The sequence below is a fragment of the Crinia signifera genome, chromosome 12 (genome assembly GCF_055691185.1).
Source record: "Crinia signifera chromosome 12, ASM5569118v1, whole genome shotgun sequence".
NCBI lineage: Eukaryota > Metazoa > Chordata > Amphibia > Anura > Myobatrachidae > Crinia > Crinia signifera.
The window spans coordinates 3567301-3594932 of NC_139228.1; the positions used below are offsets into that span (position 1 = coordinate 3567301).

The following is a 27632-nucleotide window of genomic DNA, read 5'->3' on the forward strand; positions in this document are numbered from 1 at the left end:
TTGTTGCTGGCACTGTGGGGCATACTTGTTGCTGGCACTGTGGGGTATACTTGTTGCTGGCACTGTGGGGCATTGCTGGCACTGTGGGGCATACTTGTTGCTGGCACTATGGGGGCATACTTGTTGCTGGCACTGTAGGGGCGTTGTTGGCACTGTGGGCGCATACCCAGTACCATGGGGTCATACCCGTTTCTGGCACTGTGGGGGCATACCTGGCACTGTGGGGGCATACCTGGCACCATTGGAGCATATGTGTATCTGGCACTTTTGGGGGCATATGTGTATCTGGCACTATTGGAAGGCTAACGTGATCCCTTGGAATGTCTGTTGCTTCAGTAATAGAGATTTGACAGTGTTCTGTTATTTTATATGCTGTCCGCAGAATGGGCTGAGCTTATATTGTGGTCAAGTGGTTGCACTTTTTTTTTTTTCTCGTCATTGCCAGTATGACTTGTCCCTGTTAAGCCACACCCTTCAAATGAGGCCATACCCCTTTTTAGGCCACGCCCCCTAAAAATTTCCCGAGGGGGTACTCCTAAATGAAAAGCCTAATCAAGGGGTACGACAAAAAAGGTTGGGAACCACTGCCCTAGTGGATGGTAGGGCATGAAATACCGCCTGTCGGCACATGTCGGCTCAAAAAAAACAGTGAAAAAACCCATGTCGACCTTGCGGCCTGTCGACCGAAAGGCATGTAGACTGTTTCACCTGTACATTTATATATGTCGATATTTTGACCCTGTCGGGATTTTAAATGTCAGGATTTTGTCCATGTCGGGATTTTGTCCTTGTCGGTATTATGACCCATTCGGGATTTCGACCGTGACCGTTAGGATTTTGACTGCATCCCGCTGTTACTCCTTTCCAAATACTTGTATCCCTTGTTATCTTATCTGCACCCTTCGGGGCTGATTTGGGGGTGGATGCAGTGACATATAATTGTGGTGGTTCATGACGTTATGCCGATGCTTGGTATTTTTGGGTAATGTTGCCACCTGAGCTCTTAGACCCCCAATTAGTGTAACCCGTACCCTCACGTGGCTTGCCGTGCTTCACGCCACTGCCGTTCCCAATCATGTGGATAGGTCAGGGGTTCCCAAACTGTGTGCCGTGGCTCCCTGGGGTGCCTCGGGACACATGCAGGGGTGCCCTGGGTTGGTAGTCCAGGACCAACTCAAATTATTAATGGTTAATTATTTATAAGCAAAACCAGTGCTGGTGGCTGCCAATCATAAAATGTGTACAAACGGAAGCCAATCCTGCCCTTTTCCACATAACTGACCCTAAGAATCGCATATAAATCCAATCTAATTAAAATAATTTTTCCCTGGGGGTGCCGCAAAAAAAATTCTTATACTCTAGGGTGCCGTGATTAAAAAAAGATTGGGAACCCCTGGGATAGGTATTAAAAGTCCAAAGAATTAGAAGATCATAAAAAAAAAAACAAATCTTTTGTTTGCTCTTTCTATCTCTATATGCTCCCAATTTTGTCTTCTCACTTACCATAATTTTGTCTCATCTGCTTCCTGTATCTGTCTTGTCCACCATCTCCTGTCCCCTCTGTTGCTGTCCCTGGTGTTCCCTGTCCCCTCTATCCATGTCTCCTCTGTCCCTGTCCCCTCTGTCGCTGTCCCTGGTGTTCCCTGTCCCCTCTCTCCCTGTCTCCTCTGTCGCTGTCCTCTGTCGCTGTCCCTGGTGTTCCCTGTCCCCTCTCTCCCTGTCTCCTCTGTCACTGTCCCTGATGAACCCTATCCCCTCTGTCGCTGTCCTTGGTGTTCCCTCTTTCGCTGTCCCTGGTCCCCTCTGTCACCTGTCTGCCTTTCCCTGGTCTTACCTGTCCCCTTTTTGCTCCCACCCCAGACTCCGGCTGTCACAGTTCCTCCTTCCTACGGAATATAAAGCTTCTGAATTTCCCAGATGTTTGCAATCAGCCCTCATGTTCTGCAGCTCCGTCCTCTCCTCATTCATACCTCGCCAGCACACACGTTCCCCCCCCCCCCTAATATCATGTCACTTACAGCAGCGGCCACCTCTGCTGGGAGGCTGTTCCGGGACTCCACACCCAGCCAGCTGTGATGCAGAATGCCGTACGCAGAGCGGGCAGCCAGGTCCAAGAAAAACCAGGATTATTTTTAGTGGCCAATGAAAGCAGCTGCCTGAGCCAACAAGACACAGGAGCGAGGACAGAGCCTGCTTTCAGCCTGTGGCACGGGAACACCCATCTCTATCCCGAAACTCCAGGCACTTGGGAAATAGAGACATCTAGCTAAGAGCATGGAGCCACACAGACGTCTCCTGATGCTGCTTGCTCTCCTCCACGGACAAGGTAGGACCACGACTCCAAGCTCCCACGCTTTTACCTCTATCAGCCGCTTGTTGCGTGTTGTTACACTGATGTGCCCAGTGTTGTTATCTCCATGCCCCTAGAATTGGGCGCAAATTCGCCAACCTGCAATTTGTCATTTTACTAGGAAAAACAGTTTTTAAATTTTTTTTGAGGGGAGATGTATCGAGCCTTGGAGAGAGCTAAAGGGGAGACGTTGCCCAATCAGCATATATATATATATATATATATATATATATATATATATATATATATATATATAATCTATTGTAAACATCTGGAATGTTGTGTAATTCAATAGCTTCTATCACCTTCTTGGTAACGCAGATCATTATTACTATGGTCATTGATCTGTAACACAGAGTGTGTGTAGTAATGTTATCCGCTTAGTGTGGAAATGTCAGGACAAGTACATGCTGTATAAACACCAGGCCGGCAGCAAGCCATTGGGAGTATAAAGGACATGAGGAGAGAGGGCCCTGCTCGTGACAGCTTACATTCTAATGGGAGGGGCTAGGGTGACACAGATGGGGCAAGTAGTGAACATGGTTGGTCACTAGACGTTGCAGCAATCTAGTGACACACACACACACACGGTTATTGTGTAAAGTTTCTTAAAAGTAAGCATTAATAGTGGGAGTTGCTTTCGCTGCTATGATAAATGTCTATAGCATGTGTCACGTTGTAAGTCAGTTATTAACCCGCAAACTGCTATCCATGGCCCAAGGTCTTGTTCAGCCATGGTGAATGAGATGTCCAGCTGTTCTTGATAACCCATCACTTTCATTGTGCTAGCACCCATGGTCTCCCAGTGCAGTATACGCCTGAGAGCGCGAGGAATAAGATCCTGCATCTCCATATGCAGGAGATAGGAGCAGCACGTTGGGGCAGGTAAGTGGCTGTGTCTGGATTGGCTGTTCGTTTAGTCAAGTCAAGAAATAGGGTAATGTGTCCTTATCTTGCCACAAGGAATGAGGCCTGGCATCCTACACCTGCCACCAGGAACGGATTAGTCTATCCTACACCTGCCACCAGGAACGGGATAGTCTATCCTACGCCTGCCACCAGGAACGGGATAGTCTATCCTACACCTGCCACCAGGAACGGGATAGTCTATCCTTCGCCTGCCACCAGGAACGGGATAGTCTATCCTTCGCCTGCCACCAGGAACGGGATAGTCTATCCTTCGCCTGCCACCAGGAACGGGATAGTCTATCCTTCGCCTGCCACCAGGAACGGGGTTTTCTATCCTACGCCTGCCACCAGGAACGGGGTTTTCTATCCTACGCCTGCCACCAGGAACGGGGTTTTCTATCCTACGCCTGCCACCAGGAACGGGGTTTTCTATCCTACGCCTGCCACCAGGAACGGGATAGTCTATCCTTCGCCTGCCACCAGGAACGGGATAGTCTATCCTACGCCTGCCACCAGGAACGGGGTTTTCTATCCTACGCCTGCCACCAGGAACGGGGTTTTCTATCCTATGCCAGCCACCAGGAACGGGGTCGTCTATCCTACACCTGCCACCAGGAACGGGGTCGTCTATCCTACACCTGCCACCAGGATTGGGATAGTCTATCCTTCGCCTGCCACCAGGAACGGGATAGTCTATCCTTCGCCTGCCACCAGGAACGGGATAGTCTATCCTACGCCTGCCACCAGGAACGGGATAGTCTATCCTACGCCTGCCACCAGGAACGGGATAGTCTATCCTATGCCAGCCACCCACCAGGAACGGGGTTGTCTATCCTATGCCTGCCACCAGGAACGGGGTTGTCTATCCTATGCCTGCCACCAGGAACGGGATAGTCTATCCTACGCCTGCCACCAGGAACGGGATAGTCTATCCTACGCCTGCCACCAGGAACGGGATAGTCTATCCTACGCCTGCCACCAGGAACGGGGTTTTCTATCCTACGCCAGCCACCAGGAAGGGGGTCGTCTATCCTACGCCAGCCACCAGGAACGGGGTCGTCTACCCGTTATTTGTTTGATGAGGCTAAGAGAAAATGGCTGGTACTGATCTTATCATTTTTCTCCCTCCTCTGCCACATCCGCTTTCTTCTTTGGAACCCCTGTAAGGGCTGTGAACCGAGTGACCTGCGCCATTGTCTGGTCCCCGTGTTGTGTCTGTGTTTGTCTATCACGTCGCGTTGTATCCCCCACCCAGCCGAGGTGTCCTGAGCTGTGGGTGGGATGTATTTATATATATCCTCACTATGTATTTAGGGATCATCTCAGCCTATAATTTTCCATCTTGAGAAACAGAAAGAATTTTAATAACAATGTCTCTGACCTTTACCCCACGCTACACCCCACCCCCAGACGGGTGTTTGCATCATCCTACCCCCATGCTGTCTCCATGTACACAGAGGAACGTGGTTTCTTTTCTTGATCAATACTGGCAAAAATAAGGGAATTTTATAGGAGCACATTGTTGGAAAAAACGTAGATGTATCAAAGCTTTGGGAGAGCGATAAAGTATCGACCAATCGGCTCTGTTACAGGCTGTGTTTGAGAGATGATAGGAGCAGATACATTGCTACTCCCATGTCTTATTACACCTGTATGGAAACCTAGGACTGAAATAACAGGGTGTATTCCCCAGACCACATTCTGCGGAGACCAGATGAACATAAAGATCAGTATGTTCTTCCCGTGTTCGTGCGGATGATCCAGTATCCTGCACACTCCAAAAACATACTGCTGGGTATGTGTGTGTGTGTGTGTGTGTGTGTGTATGTATGTGTGTACATGTGATAGGGAATATACAGTGTAAGCAGCACAGGGGCAGGGACTGATGTGACTGATACGCTCTCTGTAATGTGTGTGTACATGTGATAGGGAATATAGAGTGTAAGCAGCACTGGGGCAGGGGCTGATGTGACTGATAAGCTCTCTGTAATGTGTGTGTACATGTGATGGGGAATATAGAGTGTAAGCAGCACTGGGGCAGGGGCTGATGTGACTGATACGCTCTCTGTAATGTGTGTGTACATGTGATAGGGAATATAGAGTGTAAGCAGCACTGGGGCAGGGACTGATGTGACTGATACGCTCTCTGTAATGTGTGTACATGTGATGGGGAATATAGAGTGTAAGCAGCACTGGGGCAGGGACTGATGTGACTGATACGCTCTCTGTAATGTGTGTGTACATGTGATAGGGAATATAGAGTGTAAGCAGCACTGGGGCAGGGGCTGATGGGACTGATACGCTCTCTGTAATGTGTGTGTACATGTGATAGGGAATATAGAGTGTAAGCAGCACTGGGGCAGGGACTGATGTGACTGATACGCTCTCTGTAATGTGTGTACATGTGATGGGGAATATAGAGTGTAAGCAGCACTGGGGCAGGGACTGATGTGACTGATACGCTCTCTGTAATGTGTGTGTACATGTGATAGGGAATATAGAGTGTAAGCAGCACTGGGGCAGGGGCTGATGGGACTGATACGCTCTCTGTAATGTGTGTACATGTGATAGGGAATATAGAGTGTAAGCACCACTGGGGCAGGGGCTGATGTGACCGATACGCTCTCTGTAATGTGTGTACATGTGATAGGGAATATAGAGTGTAAGCACCACTGGGGCAGGGACTGATGTGACTGATACTCTCTCTGTAATGTGTGTGTATGTGATAGGGAATATAGAGTGTAAGCAGCACTGGGGCAGGGGCTGATGTGACTGATACGGTCTCTGTAATGTGTGTATATGTGATAGGGAATATAGAGTGTAAGCAGCACTGGGGCAGGGACTGATGTGACTGATACGCTCTCTGTAATGTGTGTGTACATGTGATAGGGAATATAGACTGTAAGCAGCACTGGGGCAGAAGCTGATGTGACTGGTACGCTCTCTGTAATGTGTGTGTACATGTGATAGGGAATATAGAGTGTAAGCACCACTGGGGCAGGGGCTGATGTGACTGATACGCTCTCTGTAATGTGTGTATATGTGATAGGGAATATAGAGTGTAAGCACCACTGGGGCAGGGGCTGATGTGACTGATATGCTCTCTGTAATGTGTGCACATGTGATAGGGAATATAGAGTGTAAGCAGCACTGGGGCAGGGGCTGATGTGACTGGTACTCTCTCTGTAATGTGTGTACATGTGATAGGGAATATAGAGTGTAAGCAGCACTGGGGCAGGGACTGATGTGACTGATACTCTCTCTGTAATGTGTGTGTATGTGATAGGGAATATAGAGTGTAAGCAGCACTGGGGCAGGGGCTGATGTGACTGATACGCTCTCTGTAATGTGTGCACATGTGATAGGGAATATAGAGTGTAAGCAGCACTGGGGCAGGGACTGATGTGACTGATACTCTCTCTGTAATGTGTGTGTATGTGATAGGGAATATAGAGTGTAAGCAGCACTGGGGCAGGGGCTGATGTGACTGATACGGTCTCTGTAATGTGTGTATATGTGATAGGGAATATAGAGTGTAAGCAGCACTGGGGCAGGGACTGATGTGACTGATACGCTCTCTGTAATGTGTGTGTACATGTGATAGGGAATATAGAGTGTAAGCAGCACTGGGGCAGGGGCTGATGTGACTGATACGCTCTCTGTAATGTGTGTGCACATGTGATAGGGAATATAGAGTGTAAGCAGCACTGGGGCAGGGACTGATGTGACTGATACGCTCTCTGTAATGTGTGTACATGTGATAGGGAATATAGAGTGTAAGCAGCACTGGGGCAGGGACTGATGTGACTGATACGCTCTCTGTAATGTGTGTGTACATGTGATAGGGAATATAGAGTGTAAGCAGCACTGGGGCAGGGGCTGATGTGACTGATACGCTCTCTGTAATGTGTGTACAGTATATGTGATAGGGAATATAGAGTGTAAGCAGCACTGGGGCAGGGGCTGATGTGACTGATACGCTCTCTGTAATGTGTGTACATGTGAGAGGGAATATAGAGTGTAAGCACACTGGGGCAGGGACTGATGTGACTGATACTCTCTCTGTAATGTGTGTGTATGTGATAGGGAATATAGAGTGTAAGCAGCACTGGGGCAGGGGCTGATGTGACTGATACGGTCTCTGTAATGTGTGTACATGTGATAGGGAATATAGAGTGTAAGCAGTACTGGGGCAGGGGCTGATGTGACTGATACGCTCTCTGTAATGTGTGTACATGTGATAGGGAATATAGAGTGTAAGCAGCACTGGGGCAGGGACTGATGTGACTGATACGCTCTCTGTAATGTGTGTGTACATGTGATAGGGAATATAGAGTGTAAGAACCACTGGGGCAGGGGCTGATGTGACTGATACGCTCTCTGTAATGTGTGTGTACATGTGATAGGGAATATAGAGTGTAAGCAGCACTGGGGCAGGGGCTGATGTGACTGATACGCTCTCTGTAATATGTGTACATGTGATAGGGAATATAGAGTGTAAGCACCACTGGGGCAGGGACTGATGTGACTGATACGCTCTCTGTAATGTGTGTGTACATGTGATAGGGAATATAGAGTGTAAGCACCACTGGGGCAGGGGCTGATGTGACTGATACGCTCTCTGTAATATGTGTACATGTGATAGGGAATATAGAGTGTAAGCACCACTGGGGCAGGGACTGATGTGACTGATACGCTCTCTGTAATGTGTGTGTACATGTGATAGGGAATATAGAGTGTAAGCACCACTGGGGCAGGGGCTGATGGGACTGATACGCTCTCTGTAATGTGTGTACATGTGATAGGGAATATAGAGTGTAAGCACCACTGGGGCAGGGGCTGATACGCTCTCTGTAATGTGTGTACATGTGATAGGGAATATAGAGTGTAAGCAGCACTGGGGCAGGGGCTGATGTGACTGATACGCTCTCTGTAATGTATGTACATGTGATAGGGAATATAGAGTGTAAGCAGCACTGGGGCAGGGACTGATGTGACTGATACGCTCTCTGTAATGTGTGTGTATGTGATAGGGAATATAGAGTGTAAGCACCACTGGGGCAGGGGCTGATGTGACTGATACGCTCTCTGTAATGTATGTACATGTGATAGGGAATATAGAGTGTAAGCAGCACTGGGGCAGGGACTGATGTGACTGATACGCTCTCTGTAATGTGTGTGTATGTGATAGGGAATATAGAGTGTAAGCAGCACTGGGGCAGGGGCTGATGGGACTGATACGCTCTCTGTAATGTGTGTACATGTGATAGGGAATATAGAGTGTAAGCACCACTGGGGAAGGGACTGATGTGACTGATGCGCTCTCTGTAATGTGTGTACATGTGACAGGGAATATAGAGTGTAAGCACCACCGGGGCAGGGACTGATGTGACTGATACGCTCTCTGTAATGTGTGTGTATGTGATACGGAATATAGAGTGTAAGCACCACTGGGGCAGGGGCTGATGTGACTGATACGCTCCCTGTAATGTGTGCGTACATGTGAGAGGGAATATAGAATGTAAGCAGCACTGGGGCAGGGGCTGATGTGACTGATACGCTCTCTGTAATGTGTGCACATGTGATAGGGAATATAGAGTGTAAGCACCACTGGGGCAGGGGCTGATGTGACTGATACGCTCTCTGTAATGTGTGTATATGTGATAGGGAATATAGAGTGTAAGCACCACTGGGGCAGGGGCTGATGTGACTGATACGCTCTCTGTAATGTGTGTATATGTGATAGGGAATATAGAGTGTAAGCACACTGGGGCAGGGGATGATGTGACTGATATGCTCTCTGTAATGTGTGCGTACATGTGATAGGGAATATAGAGTATAAGCAGCACTGGGGCAGGGGCTGATGTGACTGATATGCTCTCTGTAATGTGTGTGTATGTGATAGGGAATATAGAGTGTAAGCAGCACTGGGGCAGGGGCTGATGGGACTGATACGCTCTCTGTAATGTGTGTACATGTGATAGGGAATATAGAGTGTAAGCACCACTGGGGAAGGGACTGATGTGACTGATGCGCTCTCTGTAATGTGTGTACATGTGACAGGGAATATAGAGTGTAAGCACCACCGGGGCAGGGACTGATGTGACTGATACGCTCTCTGTAATGTGTGTGTATGTGATACGGAATATAGAGTGTAAGCACCACTGGGGCAGGGGCTGATGTGACTGATACGCTCCCTGTAATGTGTGCGTACATGTGAGAGGGAATATAGAATGTAAGCAGCACTGGGGCAGGGGCTGATGTGACTGATACGCTCTCTGTAATGTGTGCACATGTGATAGGGAATATAGAGTGTAAGCACCACTGGGGCAGGGGCTGATGTGACTGATACGCTCTCTGTAATGTGTGTATATGTGATAGGGAATATAGAGTGTAAGCACCACTGGGGCAGGGGCTGATGTGACTGATACGCTCTCTGTAATGTGTGTATATGTGATAGGGAATATAGAGTGTAAGCACCACTGGGGCAGGGGCTGATGTGACTGATACGCTCTCTGTAATGTGTGTACATGTGATAGGGAATATAGAGTGTAAGCACCACTGGGGCAGGGACTGATGGGACTGATACGCTCTCTGTAATGTGTGTACATGTGATAGGGAATATAGAGTGTATGCAGCACTGGGGCAGGGGCTGATGTGACTGATACGCTCTCTGTAATGTGTGTGTAAATGTGATAGGGAATATAGAGTGTAAGCAGCACTGGGGCAGGGGCTGATGTGACTGATACGCTCTCTGTAATGTGTGTACATGTGATAGGGAATATAGAGTGTAAGCAGCACTGGGACAGGGACTGATGTGACTGGTACGCTCTCTGTAATGTGTGTGTACATGTGGTAGGGAATATAGAGTGTAAGCAGCACTGGGGCAGGGGCTGATGTGACTGGTACGCTCTCTGTAATGTGTGTACATGTGATAGGGAATATAGAGTGTAAGCAGCACTGGGGCAGGGGCTGATGTGACTGGTACGCTCTCTGTAATGTGTGTACATGTGATAGGGAATATAGAGTGTTAGCACCACTGGGGCAGGGACTGATGTGACTGGTACGCTCTCTGTAATGTGTGTGTGTACATGTGATAGGGAATATAAAGTGTAAGCAGCACTGGGGCAGGGGCTGATGTGACTGATACGCTCTCTGTAATGTGTGTACATGTGATAGGGAATATAGAGTGTTAGCACCACTGGGGCAGGGACTGATGTGACTGGTACGCTCTCTGTAATGTGTGTGTACATGTGGTAGGGAATATAGAGTGTAAGCAGCACTGGGGCAGGGGCTGATGTGACTGGTACGCTCTCTGTAATGTGTGTACATGTGATAGGGAATATAGAGTGTAAGCAGCACTGGGGCAGGGGCTGATGTGACTGATATGCTCTCTGTAATGTGTGTACATGTGATAGGGAATATAGAGTGTAAGCAGCACTGGGGCAGGGGCTGATGTGACTGGTACTCTCTCTGTAATGTGTGTACATGTGATAGGGAATATAGAGTGTAAGCAGCACTGGGGCAGGGGCTGATGTGACTGGTACGCTCTCTGTAATGTGTGTACATGTGATAGGGAATATAGAGTGTAAGCAGCACTGGGGCAGGGGCTGATGTGACTGATACGCTCTCTGTAATGTGTGTACATGTGATAGGGAATATAGAGTGTAAGCAGCACTGGGACAGGGACTGATGTGACTGGTACGCTCTCTGTAATGTGTGTGTACATGTGGTAGGGAATATAGAGTGTAAGCAGCACTGGGGCAGGGGCTGATGTGACTGGTACGCTCTCTGTAATGTGTGTACATGTGATAGGGAATATAGAGTGTTAGCACCACTGGGGCAGGGACTGATGTGACTGGTACGCTCTCTGTAATGTGTGTGTACATGTGGTAGGGAATATAGAGTGTAAGCAGCACTGGGGCAGGGGCTGATGTGACTGATACGCTCTCTGTAATGTGTGTACATGTGATAGGGAATATAGAGTGTAAGCAGCACTGGGGCAGGGGCTGATGTGACTGGTACGCTCTCTGTAATGTGTGTACATGTGATAGGGAATATAGAGTGTTAGCACCACTGGGGCAGGGACTGATGTGACTGATACGCTCTCTGTAATGTGTGTGTACATGTGATAGGGAATATAGAGTGTAAGCACCACTGGGGCAGGGGCTGATGTGACTGGTACGCTCTCTGTAATGTGTGTACATGGTAGCGAGCGGGGTGTAACTCCTCCGGTGTGTATGTAGCTGTGATGAGGAATGAGATTATTAATGGTCAGCACTGGTGCAGCGGACGTCAGACAAATCCTGGGTAATTGCTTCTTGCCTTTTGCATCAGAGCTCTCTCACATCCTCTGGCTGCCGGCGGACAGAAGTCTCTGTGTGTGCACGTTTGCCTACGCCCTACACCAGCAGGTCACCCCCAGTACACTGTGCAGGTGGAGCCCTCGTAGGGGAGCCCTCTAGTCATCTTTTATTTGTGATCCTGCCCCGGGGCACAGGGCTCCCTCCTCTGCTTTTTGACTGTTGACCTCCGCCATGTCAAACGAATGACCCTGTCGACCTTCCCCTTGTTAACCTAGTGACTGTATCCCTCCCTCCTGCCCCGGGGCACAGGGCTCCCTCCTGCCCAGGGGCACAGGGCTCCCTCCTGACACTGGCAGTGTAATTCCTCCTACAGTAGATCAAGTTTCCAGGGTGGGATTTTGGAAAAAGTGAATCTCCATTGTGGGAGCACCGTGTAGTTATATAATACACATGAGCCCATATGATTATGTCCAAGTGTCAACGCCCGGATTAGAGAAGGCGGATCATAGCTGGCAAAGCAAGAGTGTCACCCTGACTCTGCGCTAATACAACGCTGCCACGGACGTCTACCACGCTCTAATATGACTGCCACGGGTGACTACAGCGCTCTAATATGACTGCCACGGGTGACTACAGCGCTCTAATATAACTCTATGGCGGGTGACTACAGTGCTCTAATATAACTCTGCGGCGGGTGACTACAGCGCTCTAATACAACTCTGCCACGGGTGACTACAGCGCTCTAATACAACTCTGCCACGGGTGACTACAGCGCTCTAATTTAACTGCCACGGGTGACTACAGCGCTCTCATATAAATCTGCGGCGGGTGACTACAGCGCTCTAATATAACTCTGCCACGGGTGACTACAGCGCTCTGATATAACTCTGCGGCGGGTGACTACAGCGCTCTCATATAACTCTACCACGAGTGACTACAGTGCTCTAATATAACTCTGCCACGGGTGACTACAGCGCTCTAATATAACTGGCACGGGTGACTACAGTGCTCTAATATAACTGCCACGGGTGACTACAGCGCTCTGATATAACTCTGCGGCGGGTGACTACAGCGCTCTAATATAACTCTGCCACGGATTACTACAGCGCTCTAATATAACTCTGCCACGGGTGACTACAGCGCTCTAATATAACCTCTGCCACAGGTGACTACAGCGCTCTCATATAACTCTGCCACGGATGACTACAGCGCTCTAATATACCTCTGCAACGGGTGACTACAGCGCTCTAATATAACTGCCACGGCTGACTACAGCGCTCTGATATAACTCTGCCACGGGTGACTACAGTGCTCTAATATAACTCTGCCACGGGTGACTACAGCACACTAGTATATATCTGCCATGGGCGACTACAGTGCTCTAATATAACTCTACCACGGGTGACTACAGTGCTCTAATATAACTCTACCACGGGTCACTACAGTGCTCTGATATAACTCTGCCACAGATGACTACAGCGCTCTAATATAGCTCTGCCACATGTGACTACAGCGCTCTAATATAACTCTGCGGCGGGTGACTACAGCGCTCTAATATACAGTAACTATGCCACGGATTACTACAGCGCTCTAATATAACTCTGCCACATGTGACTACAGCGCTCTAATATAACTCTGCCACGGGTGACTACAGCGCTCTAATATAACTCTGCCACGGGTGACTACAGCGCTCTAATATAACTCTGCCACGGGTGACTACAGCGCTCTCATATAACTCTGCCACGGGTGACTACAGCGCTCTAATATACCTCTGCAACGGGTGACTACAGCGCTCTAATATACCTCTGCCACGGGTGACTACAGCACACTAGTATATATCTGCCATGGGCGACTACAGTGCTCTAATATAACTCTACCACGGGTGACTACAGTGCTCAGCGCTCTAATATACCTCTGCCACGGGTGACTACAGCGCTCTCATATAACTGCCACGGATGACTACAGCGCTCTAATATACCTCTGCAACGGGTGACTACAGCGCTCTAATATAACTGCCACGGGTGACTACAGCGCTCTGATATAACTCTGCCACGAGTGACTACAGCGCTCTAATATAACTCTGCCACGGGTGACTACAGCACACTAGTATATATCTGCCACGGGCGACTACAGTGCTCTAATATAACTCTACCACGGGTGACTACAGTGCTCAGCGCTCTAATATAACTCTGCCACATGTGACTACAGCGCTCTAATATAACTCTGCCACATGTGACTACAGCGCTCTAATATAACTCTGCCACATGTGACTACAGCGCTCTAATATAACTCTGCCACGGGTGACTACAGCGCTCTGATATAACTCTGCCACGGGTGACTACAGCGCTCTGATATAACTCTGCCACGGGTGACTACAGCGCTCTGATATAACTCTGCCACGGGTGACTACAGCGCTCTGATATAACTCTGCCACATGTGACTACAGCGCTCTGATATAACTCTGCCACGGGTGACTAGAGCGCTCTAATATAACTGCCACGGGTGACTACAGCGCTCTAATATAACTCTGCCACGGGTGACTACAGCGCTCTAATATAACTCTGCCACGGGTGACTACAGCGCTCTAATATAACTCTGCCACGGGTGACTACAGTGCTCTAATATACCTCTGCCACGGGTGACTACAGCGCTCTAATATACCTCTGCCACGGGTGACTACAGCGCTCTAATATAACTCTGCCACGGGTGACTACAGCGCTCTAATATAACTCTGCAACGGGTGACTACAGCGCTCTAATATAACTCTGCCACGGGTGACTACAGCGCTCTAATATAACTCTGCAACGGGTGACTACAGCGCTCTAATATACCTCTGCCACGGGTGACTACAGCGCTCTAATATAACTCTGCCACGGGTGACTACAGCACACTAGTATATATCTGCCACGGCCGACTAGAGCGCTCTAATATAACTCTGCTACAGGTGACTACAGCGCTCTAATATAACTCTGCCACAGGCGACTGCAGCGCTCTAATATAACTCTGCCACGGGTGACTACAGCGCTCTAATATAACTCTGCCACGGGTGACTACAGCGCTCTAATATAACTCTGCCACGGGTGACTACAGCGCTCTAATATAACTCTGCAACGGGTGACTACAGCGCTCTAATATAACTCTGCCACGGGTGACTACAGCGCTCTAATATAACTCTGCCACGGGTGACTACAGCGCTCTAATATAACTCTGCCACGGGTGACTACAGCACACTAGTATATATCTGCCACGGCCGACTAGAGCGCTCTAATATAACTCTGCTACAGGCGACTACAGCGCTCTAATATAACTCTGCCACAGGCGACTGCAGCGCTCTAATATAACTCTGCCATGGAAGCTAGAGGTGCTGATGGCTGCCTAGGCGCTGTGTAGCTCAGCGGGAATGTGTTCCCTGTGTCTCCCCTGTACATGTCCATCACCCTCCTAAGGGGTACATCTAGCGTATACTGTACCTGTAGGTGTTATGTATATCTGTTCTGTCCCTGCTTATATTGTTACCTACCTGGCTGCTGCAATGACCAGTGGCGCCGCTGATGGCTGCCTAGGTTCTGTGCAGCTCAGCGGGTATGTGTTCCCTGTGTGATAACTGTACTGTCCATGCTTATATTGTTACCTACCTGGCTGCTGCAATGACCAGTGGCGCCGCTGATGGCTGCCTAGGTGCTGTGCAGCTCGGCAGGTATGTGTTCCCTGTGTGATAACTGTACTGTCCCTGCTTATACTGTTACCTACCTGGCTGCTGCAATGACCAGTGGCGCCGCTGATGGCTGCCTAGGTGCTGTGCAGCTCGGCAGGTATGTGTTCCCTGTGTGATAACTGTACTGTCCATGCTTATATTGTTACCTACCTGGCTGCTGCAATGACCAGTGGCGCCGCTGATGGCTGCCTAGGTGCTGTGCAGCTCGGCAGGTATGTGTTCCCTGTGTGATAACTGTACTGTCCATGCTTATATTGTTACCTACCTGGCTGCTGCAATGACCAGTGGTGCCGCTGATGGCTGCCTAGGCGCTGTGCAGCTCGGTAGGTATGTGTTCCCTGTGTGATAACTGTACTGTCCATGCTTATATTGTTACCTACCTGGCTGCTGCAATGACCAGTGGCGCCGCTGATGGCTGCCTAGGTGCTGTGCAGCTCAGTGACTATATGTTCCCTGTGTCTATAATCCCCAGCGTACACCTGTGTGTGTTATGTATACTGTATCTGTACTGTCTCTGCTTGTACTGTTACCTAACTGGCTGCTGCCCAGCACGAAATTCCTGGCCAATAAAGCTGAGTCTGATTACAACGCGCGGTGGCGGCGGCGGCTGTGGGGAAATACTGTTGGGTGCGACATATACTGTAGGTCTTCAATGTCATGTCACCAATATAAATATATTTACTTTTTGACCTCTTTTATGTTCTAGGTTTTGTTACATCCTTCAACATTGATGCAAAGAGGCCGCAGGTCTTCCGAGGGCCAGAACACACACAGTTTGGCTACAAGGTTCTGCAGCATGAAGCAGACGGTCAGAAGTGGTAGGTGCCATCTCCTTCATTGTTTTACCTGGCCACCCAAGCTCTGCCCCCTGAGGTCTCGGTCTCTGCCCCCTGAGGTCTCGGTCTCTGCCCCCCTGAGGTCTCGGTCTCTGCCCCCTGAGGTCTCGGTCTCTGCCCCCCTGAGGGCTCGGTCTCTGCCCCCCTGAGGTCTCGGTCTCTGCCCCCCTGAGGTCTCGGCCTCTGCCCCCCTGAGGTCTCGGCCTCTGCCCCCCTGAGGTCTCGGCCTCTGCCCCCCTGAGGTCTCGGCCTCTGCCCCCTGAGGTCTCTGCCTCTGCCCCCCTGAGGTCTCTGCCTCTGCCCCCCTGAGGTCTCGGTCTCTGCCCCCTGAGGTCTCGGTCTCTGCCCCCCTGAGGGCTCGGTCTCTGCCCCCCTGAGGTCTCGGTCTCTGCCCCCCTGAGGTCTCGGCCTCTGCCCCCCTGAGGTCTCGGCCTCTGCCCCCCTGAGGTCTCGGCCTCTGCCCCCCTGAGGTCTCGGCCTCTGCCCCCTGAGGTCTCTGCCTCTGCCCCCCTGAGGTCTCTGCCTCTGCCCCCCTGAGGTCTCGGCCTCTGCCCCCCTGAGGTCTCGGCCTCTGCCCCCCTGAGGTCTCGGCCTCTGCCCCCCTGAGGTCTCGGCGTCTGCCCCCCTGAGGTCTCGGCCTCTGCCCCCCTGAGGTCTCGGCCTCTGCCCCCCTGAGGTCTCGGCGTCTGCCCCCCTGAGGTCTCGGCGTCTGCCCCCCTGAGGTCTCGGCGTCTGCCCCCCTGAGGTCTCGGCCTCTGCCCCCCTGAGGTCTCGGCCTCTGCCCCCCTGAGGTCTCGGCCTCTGCCCCCCTGAGGTCTCGGCCTCTGCCCCCCTGAGGTCTCGGCGTCTGCCCCCCTGAGGTCTCGGCGTCTGCCCCCCTGCCCCCTGAGGTCTCGGCGTCTGCCCCCCTGAGCTTTCGGTCTCTGCCCCCCTGAGCTTTCGGTGCCTGCCCCCCCGAGCCCCGTATATATAACACTTTCTGCACTTGCCCCTCAGCACACAACCTAAACTAGCTGGTACATTAGCGTCGTGCGTCGTGTATGACCTGGTCCCCAGATGGCGGATTAGTTATAAGGTTCCGTCCTATGAGCAGATGTAGGAGGAGGCTTCTCCCATAGGACGTATCCTGTATACTCAGAGCCATGTCTGGATACTGAATACCGGATACTTGGCTTTCTCATGTCACAAACCGAAGCACCTCTCCGCTTCCGCCTCTGCCAGGATTCGCTTGCTCCAGATCTGTTCTGCAGACGGGAATCCATCCCCTGTTATCAGCTTGCAGATCCCACAGCCAGCGAGGGGTGAAATGGCCAGGTCTCATTATTGGATCACACATCTGTCGTAATGGATTGCCAGCTCTTCAGAACAGCAGCAATGCTGTCATTTTGTTACCCTGTATTGTTCCTTGCTGGAAGGGCATGCTGGGGGTTGTAGTACCTGAGAGCTTTGCATTCTGGGATTGGTCCAGTTTTGTATACAGCACAGAATGGCCGGATATACTTTACGTGACCTGCTGTACGGTTCTATATACACAGGGTAGTGATGTAACATATGGCAGAGGTGAGGCCGGCTGTTCTCCTCATCATCCTCCCTCCGCAATGAGATTCCCAGCCGCCTGCTATCCCCATCCCCACGAAGGCCAGAGGAAGGTGGGAGGACGCCGGTAACACAGTACAGGGGCTGCCTGGAGAGCTATTAATTCCACTTCCCATATTGTGTAGATGTAACAGTGGGAAGACGTAAAAACAGGTTTTCATGTTGCTGGAGCAGGGCATGTTTCCAGGATTTCCTTGATTTATGTACATGTAGGACCCCGCAGCCTTCCTGATGCTGAGGAAAACACTAAGGCGCATAGTTACCTCCCCTCCTGCATTCTGCAGGAGACTCCCTGACATAGCAGCAATCTCCCTCTCTCCCTCATTAGTCTAGCAATCTCCCTCATGTCACCTAGCCCACATTACAGTGTTACATCATAGTTACCTCCCCTGCTGCATTCTGCAGGAGACTCCCTGACATAGCAGCAATCTCCCTCTCTCCCTCATTAGTCTAGCAATCTCCCTCATGTCACCTAGCCCACATTACACTGTTACATCATAGTTACCTCCCCTCCTGCATTCTGCAGGAGACTCCCTGACATAGCAGCAAACTCCCTCTCTCCCTCATTAGTCTAGCAATCTCCCTCATGTCACCTAGCCCACATTACAGTGTTACATCATAGTTACCTCCCCTGCTGCATTCTGCAGGAGACTCCCTGACATAGCAGCAATCTCCCTCTCTCCCTCATTAGTCTAGCAATCTCCCTCATGTCACCTAGCCCACATTACACTGTTACATCATAGTTACCTCCCCTCCTGCATTCTGCAGGAGACTCCCTGACATAGCAGCAAACTCCCTCTCTCCCTCATTAGTCTAGCAATCTCCCTCATGTCACCTAGCCCACATTAGTGTTACATCATCGTTACCTCCCCTCCTGCATTCTGCAGGACACTCCCTGACATAGCAGCAATCTCCCCCTCTCCCTCATTAGTCTAGCAATCTCCCTCAAGTCACCTAGCCCACATTACACTGTTACATCATAGTTACCTCCTCTCCTGCATTCTGCAGGAGACTCCCTGACATAGCAGCAATCTCCCTCTCTCCCTCATTAGTCTAGCAATCTCCCTCATGTCACCTAGCCCACATTACACTGTTACATCATAGTTACCTCCCCTCCTGCATTCTGCAGGAAACTCCCTGACATAGCAGCAATCTCCCTCTCTCCCTCATTAGTCTAGCAATCTCCCTCATGTCACCTAGCCCACATTGCACTGTTACATCATAGTTACCTCCCCTCCTGCAGTCTGCAGGAGACTCCCTGAAATAACAGCAATCTCCCTCTCTCCCTCATTAGTCTAGCAATCTCCCTCATGTCACCTAGCCCACATTACACTGTTACATCATAGTTACCTCCCCTCCTGCATTCTGCAGGGGACTCCCTGACATAGCAGCAAACTCCCTATCTCCCTCATTAGTCTAGCAATCTCCCTCATGTCACCTAGCCTACATTACAGTGTTACATCATAGTTCCCTCCCCTCCTGCATTCTGCAGGAGACTCCCTGACATAGCCGCAATCTCCCTCTCTCCCTCATTAGTCTAGCAATCTCCCTCAAGTCACCTAGCCCACATTACACTGTTACATCATAGTTACCTCCCCTCCTGCATTCTGCAGGAGACTCCCTGACATAGCCGCAATCTCCCTCTCTCCCTCATTAGTCTAGCAATCTCCCTCATGTCACCTAGCCCACATTACACTGTTACATCATAGTTACCTCCCACCCCTGCATTCTGCAGGAGACTCCCTGACATAGCCGCAATCTCCCTCTCTCCCTCATTAGTCTAGCAATCTCCCTCAAGTCACCTAGCCCACATTACACTGTTACATCATAGTTACCTCCCCTCCTGCATTCTGCAGGAGACTCCCTGACATAGCCGCAATCTCCCTCTCTCCCTCATTAGTCTAGCAATCTCCCTCATGTCACCTAGCCCACATTACACTGTTACATCATAGTTACCTCCCCTGCTGCATTCTGCAGGGGACTCCCTGACATAACAGCAATCTCCCTCTCTCCCTCATTAGTCTAGCAATCTCCCTCATGTCACCTAGCCCACATTACACTGTTACATCATAGTTACCTCCCCTCCTGCAGTCTGCAGGAGACTCCCTGAAAAAAACAGCAATCTCCCTCATTAGTCTAGCAATCTCCCTCATGTCACCTAGCCCACATTACACTGTTACATCATAGTTATCTCCCCTCCTGCATTTTGCAGGAGACTCCCTGACATAGCAGCAATCTCCATCTCTCCCTCATTAGTCTAGCAATCTCCCTCATGTCACCTAGCCCACATTACACTGTTACATCATAGTTACCTACCCACCTGCATTCTGCAGGAGACTCCCTGACATAGCAGCAAACTCCCTCTCTCCCTCATTAGTCTAGCAATCTCCCTCATGTCACCTAGCCCACATTACAGTGTTACATCATAGTTACCTCCCCTCCTGCATTCTGCAGGACACTCCCTGACATAGCAGCAATCTCCCCCTCTCCCTCATTAGTCTAGCAATCTCCCTCAAGTCACCTAGCCCACATTACACTGTTACATCATAGTTACCTCCTCTCCTGCATTCTGCAGGAGACTCCCTGACATAGCAGCAATCTCCCTCTCTCCCTCATTAGTCTAGCAATCTCCCTCATGTCACCTAGCCCACATTACACTGTTACATCATAGTTACCTCCCCTCCTGCATTCTGCAGGGGACTCCCTGACATAGCAGCAATCTCCCTCTCTCCCTCATTAGTCTAGCAATCTCCCTCATGTCACCTAGCCCACATTACACTGTTACATCATAGTTACCTCCTCTCCTGCATTCTGCAGGGGACTCCCTGACATAGCAGCAAACTCCCTCTCTTCCTCATTAGTCTAGCAATCTCCTTCATGTCACCTAGCCCACATTACACTGTTACATCATAGTTACCTCCTCTCCTGCATTCTGCAGGAGACTCCCTGACATAGCAGCAATCTCCCTCTCTCCCTCATTAGTCCAGCAATCTCCCTCATGTCACCTAGCCCACATTACAGTGTTACATCATAGTTACCTCCCCTCCTGCATTCTGCAGGACACTCCCTGACATAGCAGCAATCTCCCTCTCTCCCTCATTAGTCTAGCAATCTCCCTCAAGTCACCTAGCCCACATTACACTGTTACATCATAGTTACCTCCTCTCCTGCATTCTGCAGGAGACTCCCTGACATAGCAGCAATCTCCCTCTCTCCCTCATTAGTCTAGCAATCTCCCTCATGTCACCTAGCCCACATTACACTGTTACATCATAGTTACCTCCCCTCCTGCATTCTGCAGGACACTCCCTGACATAGCAGCAATCTCCCTCTCTCCCTCATTAGTCTAGCAATCTCCCTCAAGTCACCTAGCCCACATTACACTGTTACATCATAGTTACCTCCCCTGCTGCATTCTGCAGGGGACTCCCTGACATAACAGCAATCTCCCTCTCTCCCTCATTAGTCTAGCAATCTCCCTCATGTCACCTAGCCCACATTACACTGTTACATCATAGTTACCTCCCCTGCTGCATTCTGCAGGGGACTCCCTGACATAACAGCAATCTCCCTCTCTCCCTCATTAGTCTAGCAATCTCCCTCATGTCACCTAGCCCACATTACACTGTTACATCATAGTTACCTCCCCTCCTGCAGTCTGCAGGAGACTCCCTGAAAAAAACAGCAATCTCCCTCATGTCACCTAGCCCACATTACACTATTACATCATAGTTACCTCCCCTGCTGCATTCTGCAGGAGACTCCCTGATATAACAGCAATCTCCCTCTCTCCCTCATTAGTCTAGCAATCTCCCTCATGTCACCTAGCCCACATTACACTGTTACATCATAGTTACCTCCCCTCCTGCATTTTGCAGGAGACTCCCTGACATAGCAGCAATCTCCATCTCTCCCTCATTAGTCTAGCAATCTCCCTCATGTCACCTAGCCCACATTACACTGTTACATCATAGTTACCTACCCACCTGCATTCTGCAGGAGACTCCCTGACATAGCAGCAATCTCCCTCTCTCCCTCATTAGTCTAGCAATCTCCCTCGTGTCATCTAGCCCACATTACACTGTTACATCAGTTACCTCCCCTCCTGCATTCTGCAGGAGACTCCCTGACATAGCAGCAATTTCCCTCATTAGTCTAGCAATCTCCTTCATGTCACCTAGCCCACATTACACTTTTACATCATAGTTGCCTCCCCTCCTGCACTCTGCAGGAGACTCCCTGAAATAGCAGCAATCACCCTCATTAGTCTAGCAATCTCCCTCATGTCACCTAGCCCACATTACACTGTTACATAATAATTACCTCCCCTCCCGCATTCTGCAGGAGACTCCCTGACATAGCAGCAATCTCCCTCTCTCCCTCATTAGTCGAGCAATCTCCCTCATGTCACCTAGCCCACATTACACTGTTACATCATAGTTACCTCCCCTCCTGCATTCTGCAGGAGACTCCATGACATAGCAGCAATCTTCCTCTCTCCCTCATTAGTCTAGCAATCTCCCTCATGTCACCTAGCCCACATTACACTGTTACATAATAATTACCTCCCCTCCTGCATTCTGCAGGAGACTCCCTGACATAGTAGCAATCTCCCTCTCTCCCTCATGTCACCTAGCCCACATTACACTGTTACATCATAGTTACCTCACCTGCTGCATTCTGCAGGGGACTCCCTGACATAGCAGCAATCTCCCTCTCTCCATCATTAGTCTAGCAATCTCCCTCATGTCACCTAGCCCACATTACACTGTTACATCATAGTTACCTCCCCTCCTGCATTCTGCAGGAGACTCCCTGAGATAGCAGCAATCTCCCTCTCTCCCTCATTAGTCTAGCAATCTCCCTCATGTCACCTAACCCACATTACACTGTTACATCATAGTTACCTCCCCTCCTGCATTCTGCAGGAGACTCCATGATATAGCAGCAATCTCCCTCATTAGTCTAGCAATCTCCCTCATGTCACCTAGCCCACATTACACTGTTACATCATAGTTACCTCCCCACCTGCATTCTGCAGGAGACTCCATGACATAGCAGCAATCTCCCTCTCTCCCTCATTAGTCTAGCAATCTCCCTCATGTCACCTAGCCCACATTACACTGTTACATCATAGTTACCTCCCCTCCTGCATTCTGCAGGAGACTCCCTGACATAGCAGCAATCTCCCTCTCTCCCTCATTAGTCTAGCAAAATCTCCCTCATGTCACCTAGCCCACATTACACTGTTACATTTTTTTTTTGGGGGGGGGGGGAAGGAATGAGAGACAGATACAATTACATAGTCATCAGCACCATTTCCCAGCACTTTACCAAGTATAGTAGCTCTTACTAACTGCTTTGGGGCTCATCTACATTTGGATATTAGGGGCCCATTTATCAAGTAAGATTTGCGGATAAATCCCTGAAAACACCCGTTTTCGGGGGTTAACCGCAAATATTATGTATCCCTGAAATGTATTAAGTGGGACCGCAGCAGGAATCTCCGATCCCTGCTGCGATCCTCCCTGCAGCGCCGCCGGCCACATCCCCCATAGGTGTCTATGGGGGATGCGTAGCTGCCCGATGTATCAACATCGGGCAGCCCGGCTTCGCACCCCTGGGCTATCGCCATTCTGATATGGCGATAGCCCATTGTAGCCTATGGCTACACATCGCACTGCCCTGCCCGGTCAGAGAGGTCGGCGGGGGTCAGCGCATGATAAATCCCTGCGGTATCAGATGATACCGCAATGCGATGCCCAGCGTTGTCATCACGCCGGGATCGCTATATAATGATAAATGCGCCCCTAAGTCACTTTAAAAGATCCCTCTCAGATGTAGCAGTACACCCCCGCGCTTCTAGGTGACACATTCGCAATCTCTTTTCACAATCTCTCCATATATGGAACTAGACACGCCCTTTGGGCGGAGCAGGACATGGGGTGCTGTGCAAAATTCTACTGCCAACTATAGTCTCCCTGAAACTAGTTTTCAAAAGTAGGCAAGTATGCTATGGTGCCTCTCACCTCCTGTAATGGTACCCTGCCACAGCCTGTGCCACAACATGTCACCCCTCCCCCCCCCATTCCCCCTTCTGTACATGACTCAGCACCTCCACAAGTGGCAGAGCATCCTGTTTTTTCCCAGAGAGGAATTCAAAAGTTGCTCAAGGCACGCTGTCATATTTTTTTGTTTTCAGTTTTCTTTATTCAATTCTTCACATATATAACAAGAAAGGACATAAAACATTTTTCAGATCGACACAGTAAAACAGAGTCAACATTTTACAATACATCTGATATGGCAGCTACCGCCTTTTCTTTTCCAACATATCGTACCAACCTCCTCTACTAATTACACCTACTATATGAATCTATACATCCCCCCCCCCCCCCCATCAATCCCATCTGTGGGCGGTTACCCGCCATGTTCTCTCGTATTCGTTTAACTTCCTCCATTCTGTGTTTCTATATCCTGCGTGTGTCGCATGTGGTTTTCTGTTGCATTATAATTCTTCATCCTGTGTGTGTTCTTAACAGCCGTGGCTTGTGGCTTTATGTGCTATTAATGTTTATAATATTTGGAATTCCTCCATTTGTCCTAGATCTTATTGTGCTTACCTATATTATCCATCTTTCTTATAAAGAAGTGTTTCTCGTGGGCAACCGTTGTGTTAACCCATTCTGTTTGCTGCGGGCACTTATGTGCCATCCATCCTCTTGCTATTAATACTTTTGCCAACGTGACCAGTTTTTCTACAAGTCTATTATCGGGCCCTATACCACTCCTCCCGGGGTTAATGCCTAATATGCAGGTTTTATCATTCATGCATTCCCTGTTTATCCCTATTTCCATCATTATGTTCTCTACAGCCTTCCAGAACTTTTCCACTTTACGACATTGACATTACAAATGAAAAAATGTACCCTTCCCTTGGCCACATTTTGGACACATATCGTTTTTACTCCCATCCATCTGTCTTAGGGGCCCATTTATCAACTAATATTTGCGGCTCAATCCCCAAAAACACCCGTTTTCGGGGGTTAACTGCAAATATTAAGTATCCCCCTAATGTATCACAGGGGACTGCAGCAGGAATCTCCGATCCCTGCTGCGATCCCCCCCTGCAGCGCTGCCGGCCGCATCCCCCATAGGTTTCTATGGGGGATGCGACGCTGCCCGATGTATCAACATCGGGCAACCCGGCATCGCACCCCTGGGCCATCGCCATTCTGATATGGCGATAGCCCATTGTAGCCTATGGCTACATATCGCACTGCCCGAGCGGCAGCGGGGTCGCGGGGGGGGTCAGCGCGTAACCACACATGCGCAGACTTCTGGCTCCAGGCATCGCAGGGATGGGCTCCTTTCGGTGCTACATTGGGGCAAAATTATCGCATTTTACAATGCGATCCTGGGCGGTAATGTTCCGCCCAGATCGCATTGTAAAAGCGATCAATGATAAACAGGGGCCTTAACCTTTCTGGAGTAATATATGCTCTATGGATAATATCGAATTTGTTGAAATTTGACCGATTTCGACGCTCAGGTGTGTGATGCAATTGCCTGATTCCATTCTTGGTTGGATATAACCCCAATATCAGCCTCCCATTTATTTCTAATTTTCTCAATCGGGGGTGTAACGATCAGATCAGGTGATCGATCAAATTAAAGTATGCCTCCCGTTATTATTGTTATGTGAGATCAATGTATGTCTGATATTGTTGTACAGTTATGTCTCCTGTGATCATTATGTTTGGAATCAGGACATGTCTTGTATTATGTGTGTAGGTGACCCTGGTGTGAGTGTGAGGTCTGTATTCCCTCAGATTGACCATCTGTAGGAATCCTTTGAAGGTAGGATGCCAGATAAAGATCTGAGATCCCTCATAAACCATGGCCCAGAAGAGAGGACAGTCTCCCCACCCAGTTAAGGGCCCTACATACGCAGAGATGTGTGCCAGAGATACATAACGGGAGATTCAGCACAAGAGATTTCCCTAAAAACGGAATTTTCAGATAATGAGCCACACACACACAGATTTGTGCCAGAGATTCATAATGGCAGATTCAGCATGAGAGATTTCAAATCTCTCACAGGAACTTCAGGGAAATAAAAAAAGTATTCAAAATTTTAATAAAGGGGTTGAACTAAAGCCTGGGGGAGTGTCACCTTCTTTGTCATTATTTATATATATATATATACGGAATCGGTACATCTGTCAGAATGAACTTAGGTCTACAGTCATTAGGTCGACCCCATTAGGTCGACTGGCAGGAAGGTCGACCTGATTTAATGTCGACATTGGCCAAGGTCGACAGGACTTAAGGTCGAATTTGCATAAAGGTCGACATGAGGAAGGTCGACTGGTCATAAGGTCGACATGGGTTTTTCACTGTTTTTTTGTCCGAATGTCGACACAATCGACATGGACACAGTTGGCAATGAGAATCGGACCCTCGCATCGCCTGTCGGCACATGTCGGCTCAAAAAACAGTGAAAAACCCATGTCAACCTTATGACCAGTCGACCTTCCTCATGTCGACCTTGGCCCATGTCGACCTTAAGTCAGGTCGACCTTCCTGCCAGTCGACCTAGTGGGGTCGACCTAATGACTGTAGACCTAAGTTCATTCTAATAGATGACCGCTTCCCCTATAAAATGCAGTTTAGGCGCAAATCAATGTGCGCTGGTGGCCCAGCGCACATTCACTTGGAGCGGGCACCACACAGGGAGAGCCGGATCATCTCCATTATATATCATATATCTATCTATATTGGTGGCAGTGGTTATATATATATATATATATATATATATATATGGAAGGCTTGTTATTGGTGGCAGTGGTTATATATATATATATATATATATATATATATGGAAGGCTTGTTATTGGTGGCAGTGGTTATATATATATATATATATATATATATATATATATATATATATATATATATATATATATATATATATAGGGAAGGCTTGTTATTGGTGGCAGTGGTTATGTTATATATATATATATATTAGGGAAGCCTTCTCATTGGCGGCAGTGGTTTTATTATATAGAAATAAATAGGGGTCATTGGTGGCAGTGGTTTTATTATATAGAAATAAATAGGGGTCATTGGTGGCAGTGGAGCTGCAGCAGCAGGGGGACGTCTGAGCGGGCAGGCGGCTTGAAGTATATCGCCGCCCGAGGAGGACAGGTGACGGGGACCGGGAGTTGCTGCGGGTAGGCAGCAGATTTGTGGAGTGTTTTCCCCCTGCTCCGTCTCCGTGCGGCGAGCAGGGGGAGGGGGGAGGGAGCAGGGGGAGGCGGTGGGTCTTTACTGTGCTTACGTGCGGCGAGCAGGGGGGGCGGCGTCCGGCGTGGCAAGGGGGACGGCGTTGTGGGACATCAGGGCGTCGCTCAGAAGGCCCTGCTCATCCGAGGCCACATATGAGCAGGAGCTTCTGAGCGACTGCTCTTGATTGACGGGCAGGTCCGTTCTGAATCTTGTGCAGATTCAGAACGGCGGGGGCGCGCATGCAAATCGCTGTGTGGGCTATACACACAGCGATTTACATGCATTTTCAGGCATTTTCTGAGTGATTTAGTAAAATCGCTCAGAAAATGCCTGAAAATTGTGCTGTGTGTGGGGCCCATTAGACCTCTTATCAGTGAAGCCTGCCAGTTATCAATCCCTTTGGAACAGCAGACAAATTCTTCATGTGAAAGGTCCCATATCTATGGACATCCCCTAGTGATCAGCAAGAGAAGGGTTAAAAATCCCAAGGATGGGAGGGATGAGGGAGGCTGCAGATAAAAACTCTGTACCTTTGAATACCTAGTTGTACTTCTTGGGGATCAGCATCGAAGCTGGAAGCGACCGTTGATTTCTTGTGGCGACCCCCCCCCCCCCACGCCAGAATTTGT

General features: G+C 49.5%; 1 protein-coding gene across 1 annotated transcript in view; it reads left to right on the plus strand.

Annotated features, from left to right (window-relative positions):
• Positions 1–2203: 2203 nt before the first annotated feature.
• The window catches only part of ITGA10 (integrin subunit alpha 10), a 55703-nt gene continuing 30274 nt past the window's right edge, over positions 2204–27632 (plus strand). Inside the window, exons 1-2 of the mRNA XM_083166217.1 lie at positions 2204–2326; positions 15987–16098. Of these exons, the coding sequence (XP_083022343.1) occupies positions 2275–2326; positions 15987–16098 (164 nt within the window). The 5' untranslated portion in view covers positions 2204–2274. The remainder of the gene's footprint in view (positions 2327–15986; positions 16099–27632) is intronic.